At 43.9% G+C, this 7,089-nt stretch overlaps 1 protein-coding gene across 1 annotated transcript in view; it reads left to right on the top strand.

Moving 5' to 3' along the window:
• Atp7a (ATPase, Cu++ transporting, alpha polypeptide) overlaps positions 1–7,089 on the top strand; it is a 122,433-nt gene that overhangs the window by 98,278 nt on the left and 17,066 nt on the right. Inside the window, exon 16 of the mRNA XM_013028901.1 lies at positions 2,889–3,102. Within this exon, the coding sequence (XP_012884355.1) occupies positions 2,889–3,102 (214 nt within the window). The remainder of the gene's footprint in view (positions 1–2,888; positions 3,103–7,089) is intronic.

Here is a 7,089-nt window from a genome sequence, read left to right as displayed (position 1 = left end):
GCATGCAAGGCAAGTGCTCTACCACTGAGCCACCTTCCCAGCCCTCTACATTCTTTTTTTAAATTTTATTTTATTATAAAGATGTTGTATAGATGAGTTACAGTTACATAAGACAATGAGTACATGTCTTTTTTTTCTTCCTTTTAATTTTATTCTTTTATTATCTTTCAAAAAAATTTTTATTGTGAAAATACTGTACAGAGGGGTTATAATTACATGAGTAAGATAATGAGTACATTTCTTATCAAGCATTGTAGCCTCCTCCTTTGTTTCCCCTTCCCATCCCTTGCCATCCTCTGCCATCCCCCCCCAATCCTCTCCGCCCCCCACCAAAGTTGTAAAGTTCGTTTTCAACATAACGACTTGTACTTGCAATAAGTACATTTCTTGTTGAGCATTATTACCCCTTCCCTTGTTGTTCTCTCAACACTTTATTTTTAATTACTCTTTCTTTTTTTTCATTTGGTCAGTCATGAGGCCTGAAATCTGGGCCTGGGCTCAGCTCTTTAGCTCTTTAGCTCAAGGTTAGTGCTCTACCACTTGAGCCACAGCGCCACTTCCAGCTTTTTTCTGCTTATGTGGTGCTGAGGAATTGAACCCAGGGCCTCATGCATGCAAGGCAAGCACCTACCACTGAGCCACCTTCACAGCCCATTACTTTTTCTTTTTTTGGTCAGTTGTGGGGCTTGAACTTTAGGCCTGGGTGCTTTCCCTCAGCTCTTCAGCTCAAAGCTAGCGCTTTACCACTTGAGCCATAGCACTAGTTCCGGTTTTCTTAGTAGTTTATTGGAGATAAGAGTCTCACGGACTTTCCTGCCCAAGCTGGCTTTGAACTGTAATCCTCAGATCTCAGTCTCCTGAGTAGCTAGGATTACAGGCGTGAGCCACTGGTGCCCAGCTATTTTTAATTACTTTTGACAGTTGCTTTGCACTTCCTTAATTCTGAGTAAAATTGAATTTTTTTGTTGGTTGTAGGGCTTGAACTCTGGGCCTGGGTGCTGTCCCTGAGCTCTTCAGCTCAAGGTTAGTGCACTAACACTTGAGCCACAGGGCCACTTCTAGCTTTTTCTGTGTATGTGGTACTAAGGAATTGAACCCAGGGCTTCATGCTTGCTAGGCAAGCATTCAACCACTAGGCCACATTCCCAGCCCTTGAGTATTTTTTCTTTTATCCTGGGGCTTGAACTCTGGAACTTTTGCTTGGCTTTTTTTTTGCTCAGGGTTGGCACTCTACCACTTGATTCATAGTTCCATTTCTGGCTTTTTTTTCTGGTTAATTGGAGACAAGTGTGTCTCACAGTTTTGTCTATCCTGGCTTACTTCAAGTTGTGAGTCTCAGATCTCAGTCTCCTGAGTAGCTAAGATTATAGGTGTGAGTACCAGCATTTGGCCTGAATTTCTTTTAATGTATTGATTGACATTTGTATTTGTTTTTTCTCCAACTAATTAGTATCCTTTGTTTGTTCACAAGGTTCTTGTGTGTGTGTATGTGTGTGTGTGTGTGTGTGTGTGTGTTTCTCATTGATTTATATAAGTTCTTCTCTCTCTTCTTCTTCCCCCCTTCTCTCTCCCCCCCTCCTCTCTCCTCTCTTTTGCAGTACTAGGGCTTGAACTCCAGACCCTGAGCTTACTAGGCAGATTTCCTACTACTTAAACTATACTTCAGTCCCTTTTTTATTGGTTATTTTTGATGTCTAGTCTCTGCTTATGCCCAGGCTGTCCTGGGATACGATCCTTCTACTTGTGTTTCCCTGTATCTCTGGCAATTACAGGTGCAAACCACTGTTTCCAGCTGTATAAATTCTTAATTATTTCACACTAATTTAACACTAAAATATAGCAATTTGACTGGGGCCAGTGGCCCATGCCTGTAATCTTAGTTCTCCCTCCCCTCAATGCTGAGGACTGAACTCAAGGCCTTGCACTTACCAGGCAAGTGCTTTCTACTGAGCTAAATCCCCAACCCCAAGGTGTAGCCCAGGTTGTCTCAAACTTGTGATCCTCTTGCCTTATCTTCCTCATTGATTGCCAGTATGTGCCACCACGGCTGGTTGTAATCTTAGTTACTCATTTTGTCCCTAAAGCTGACCCATCCCCTAACCCTCACCTGAACTCAAGAACTCCCTCTAACCTTAACCCTAACCCTAATGCCCCAAGAATTCTCTCAGGAGGATCTCAGTTCAAAGCCAACTGAGGCAAGGAAGTCTGTGAGACTCATCTCCAATTAACTACAAGAAAGGCAGAAGTAGAGCTGTGGCTCAAAGTGGTAGAGCACTAGCGTTGAGCAAAAGACCTCCACGACCAGTGCCTTGAGTTCAAGCCCTACAACTGACTAAAAAACAAAAACAAAAATACAAGAACAAAAACAGACTTGTGGTTCCATACTTGAAAGGGCAGAAAATATCCATCATCTTTCTATATGTTCTATAAAATTGAGAGAGTAAGGGCTGGGAAGGTGGCTCAGTGGTAGAGTGCTTGCCTTGCATGCATGAGGCCCTGGGTTCGATTTCTCAGCATCACATAATCAAAAAGAATAAAGCCGGAAGTGGTGCTGTGGCTCAAGAGGTAGCGTGGTAGCCTTGAGCTGAAGAGCTGAGGGACAGCACCCAGGCTCAGAGTTCAGGCCCCACAACCAGGACCCCCCCCAAAAAAAAATTGAGAGAGTAAGATCAAAACAAAGGCTTCTGGGGATGTCCTATGACTTTGAATGTTATGCTCACTCTGTTTCTTTATAGTCATCCACTGTCAAGTGGGCAGTGGTTAGTGATCATTTTGTTTAAAGTTTCCTGTTCACTAGAAGTAATCCAATCTGTGATCTTGTTGATAGATGCCCTCGGATTTTCAGAGCAGCATAGGAAGTCTTATTCCCATTTGTTTCTGTTTGTTAGGAGCTGGACACTGAAACCTTGGGTACCTGTACAGATTTCCAGGTTGTCCCAGGCTGTGGCATTAGCTGCAAAGTCACCAATATTGAAGGCTTGATCCATAAGAACAACTGGAAGATAGAGGAAAATAACATTAAAAATGCATCCCTTGTTGACATTGATTCAAGTAATGAACTGCCAACTTCGTCTTCTATGATCATTGATGCCCAATACTCAAGTAAGCTAATTTTCTTTGTAGTGCCAATTATGAATCATCAGTTAACTTGATAACCTTGGACTGTTATAGAAGAAACAAAACTTGCCATCCTGATTTTATTCTCTCAAATCAGGTTTATTCAAGGCTGCCTGATGACTTTTCTCAGGAATATTTGCCAGCTGTGCTCACCCATACCACCATAGAGGGATGGGAGCTGCCCTTAGCAGATGCTTCATGATTTCGTATTTCTCTCTACAACTCTCACTCTGTTATTTTTTAATTTTCATTCATTAATTAAATTTGGTGCCAGTCCTAGGGCTTGCACTCAAGACCTGGGTACTGTCTCTAAGCTTTTTTGCTTAATACTAGTGCTCTACCATTTTATGTCACAGCTGCATTTCTGGTTTTCTGGTGATTACTTGGAGATAAGAGTTGCATTGACTTTCCTGCCGGGGCTGGCTTTGTACCGTGATCCTCAAATCTCAGCTTCGTGAATACCTAGGATTATAGACGTGAGCCACCAGTACCAAGCTAACTTCTGAACCTTTTGTATCTTTCAAGAGATCCTGTGTACCTCTCTCAAGGCCCCTCTGCAAATCACCTTCTCATATAGAAATTTATACTTCTCACGCATGTGTTCTTTCTGTTTTGTTTAGTCATTCCTTCTCCATGGGAAGAGGTATCCCCCATCTTGCGTGGCACACCTCTCCATGTTTGCTCCAGCCCCACCCTCTCTCAGTTGCTCAGGGACCTCCCTCCCTCTGTCATGTCTCCTTGCTTCTTTTTGTTGTTGTTATTGGTCGTGGGGCTTGAACCCTGGGCCTGGGCACTGTCCCTCAGCTCTTCAGCTCAAGGCAAGTGCTCTACCACTTGAGCCACAGCGACACTTCCAGTTTTCTGGGTGGTTTATTGGAGATAAGAGTCTCACAGACTTTCCTTCCTGGGCTGGCTTTGAACCTCGGTCCTCAGATCTTAGCCTCCTGAGTAGCTAGGATTACAGGCGTGAGCCACCAGCGCCCGGCTCCTTGCTTCTTGATTGTCAGAGTTCTCTTTTTGTAGCAGCTTCTTCTGAATATTTCTTCTACCGAAATCATTAATTCCCATCTAAACTCAGCCTTTATTTTCTTTCTTTTCCTTTGTCTATAAGATTCAAGATAGCATATTCTAAAATTATTAAATTCACTTAGTTGCTACACACTCATTTCCGTTCATGCAGTCTGGCTTCTAACCCATCCACACCACTGAAGCTGTTCTTTCTGTTACTGAACTGTGCCCTCAGTGCCCCCTCTACTGGTCATTTTTTAGTCTGCACCCTTAGCATTTGATGATGATCGTTCTCTTCCCTTCAAAAACATTCTTGGGCCAGTACTGAGGCTTGAACTCAGGGTCTGGAGCTCTTTGCTTAGTTTTTTTTTTTTTTTGTCGGTCGTGGGGCTTGAACTCTGAGCACTCTACCACTTGAGCTACAGCACCACTTCCGGTTTTCTGGTGGTTTATTGGAGATAGGAGTCTCACGGTCTTTCCTGCCCGGGCTGGCTTTGAACCGAGATCCTCAGATCTCAGCCTCCTGAGTAGCTAGGATTACAGGCGTGAGCCACCAGCGCCCGGCTTTTTTGAGGATTTGTCTACTTGGGTTGGGATTGAACTGGGGACCTTCAGATCTCACTCTCCTGAGTAGCTAGAGTTATAGGCATGAGCCACTGGTACCTGGCCTTAGTTCTTACTCAGTTCCTTTTTACTTCTCTCAAATATTGTATATCCTCAGGAATCTGTTTTTGATCTTTTTTCTCATTTTATTTACTCACCTTCTATTCAGTTCCATTCATGCTCATCACTTGTTCTCCCACAAATCCTTCTGCTACCACTCCAGAATCTATAGCTCTAGCCAATGATTGTTTTATAGGCCCCATCCTGACCTATCATCCCAGAATACAATGGACTCACCCCTCTGTGCCTGAGTGATCTTGTTACCTGGTAAATTCAGTCATGGTACTTTATCAGTGACTTTATTTTATAGTGTATTTTAATCGATGTTGGAATCATGGATCCTTTGGAGAAATGGGCTGAAAATTATGAGCCTACTTATGACATGTTTGTCTTAGGACATCTGTCCTGAAGCACATCCATGGATCTTGGTTAAAAAACCCAATCTAATGGGTCTTTCTCCTTCAGAGCTTGGTACAAGATCTCTTCCTCAAGTTATATTTCCTGCCTCCCTGTATCGGTTTTGTCTTTTTCCAGTGCTCAATGTGTATTGTGTTGTATGTCCCATCCATACCTTCCTATGTACAGTTCCTCCTTATAGTACATTATTTCCTGTCCATTAGATCATTCCATTTACTGCTTCCCTGTATAATGCCCTTATCCACAAGTTACATCTACCTTGTGAACCCTTGTGCTATCTATCCAGAACCAGCTTCCATCTCTCTTCAGTGACATGTTCACTGACTGTGGTAAACTGGTAGAGGCAATTACTTATCTTTAATAATAGCTGTACTTCATTTGTGTGATTTACTAGGCACGCTATGTAATAATTGATTATGGGGCTAGGAACGTGGCTTAGTGGGAGAGTACTTGCCTAGCATTCATGAAGCCCTGGTTTCAACTCCTCGGTACCATATAAACAGAAAAGGCTCAAGCGGTAGAGTGCTAGTCTTGCTCAGCAAGAACTTCATGGCCAGAACAGACTTAAGTGAGGAGGAAAAGGAAGAGATGATGTGACACACATATTGCTGATCTAGGTCCCATGAAAGGATGTTGAAAATAGTTGGTCTTTTTCTTTGGTTGGTTTTCAGTGCTAGGGATCGAATCCAAAACCTAGCATGTACTAAGCAAGTGCTCTGTTGTAAGCTAGATGTCCAGCCAAAATTTTTGAATTTTTTACCCTGAGTTGGGAAGCTACTTCAGGGTTTTGAATAGTGGAGGGCTGGTATTTGACTGGATGGTTTTGTTTTTGTTTTGTTTTCTTTTTTGCCAGTCATGGGATCTGAACTCTGGGCCTGGGCGCTGTCCCTTAGCTCTTCAGCTCAAGGCTAGTGCTCTACCACTTGAGCCATGGCACCACTCCCAGCTTTTTCTGCTAATGTGCTGAGGAATCGAAACCAGGGCCTCATGCATGCGAGGCAAACGCTCTACCACTGAGCCACCTTCCTAGTCCTGTTACCATTTTTTGGGGGGGTCCAGTCGTGGGGCCTGAACTCTGGGCCTGGGCGCTGTCCCTCAGCTCTTCAGCTCAAGGCTAGGGCTCTACCACTTGAGCCACAACGCCACTTCCGGCTTTTTTCTTTTTGCTTATGTGGTGCTGAGGAATTGAACCCAGGGCCTCATGCGTGCAAGGCAAGCGCTCTACCACTGAGCCACCTTCCCAGCCCCCTGTTACCATTTTTGTGCTTGTCCTAGGACTTGAACTTGGCCTGAGTGCGGTCCTTGAGCTTTTTTTTTTTTTTCCTTTAAGGCTAGTGCTCCACTCCCAGCTTTAGTGGTGATTAACTAAAGAGTCTCATAGATTTTCCTACCCAGGCTGGTTGAACTGTGATCATCATATCTCAGCTTCTTGAATAGCTCAGATACAGATGTGAGACACCAGCGCTCAGCTTGACTTAATGTTTTTCAAATATTATTCTGTGTTCTCTGAGGAAGTAGGAACTGAGGGCAGGGGAAGTGGCAGAGAGATGAGTGGACTGTTGCCATATTCCAAATGAAAGATCACAGGCTGGGAATGAGGCTCAGTGGTAGAGTGCTTGCCTAGCATGCATGAAGCCCTGGGTTCAGTTCCTCAGTACCACATAAACAGAAAAAGTTGGAAGTGGCACTGTGGCTCAAGTGGTAGAGTGCCAGCCTTGAGCAAAAGCAGCTCAGGAACAGTACCCAGGCCCTGAATTCAAGCTCCAGGACTGGCAAAAAAAATGTTTGTTTTTGTTTTTTGTTGGTGGTGGGGCTTGAACTCGAGGCCTGGGAATGTCCCTCAGCTCTTCAGCTCAAGGCTAGTGCTCTATCACTGAACCACAG

The sequence above is a fragment of the Dipodomys ordii genome, unplaced genomic scaffold (genome assembly GCF_000151885.1).
Source record: "Dipodomys ordii isolate 6190 unplaced genomic scaffold, Dord_2.0 Scaffold116, whole genome shotgun sequence".
Taxonomy (NCBI): Eukaryota; Metazoa; Chordata; class Mammalia; order Rodentia; family Heteromyidae; genus Dipodomys; species Dipodomys ordii.
Note: the sequence above shows the minus strand (reverse complement) of the source record. Positions and strands in the feature narration are given on the sequence as shown.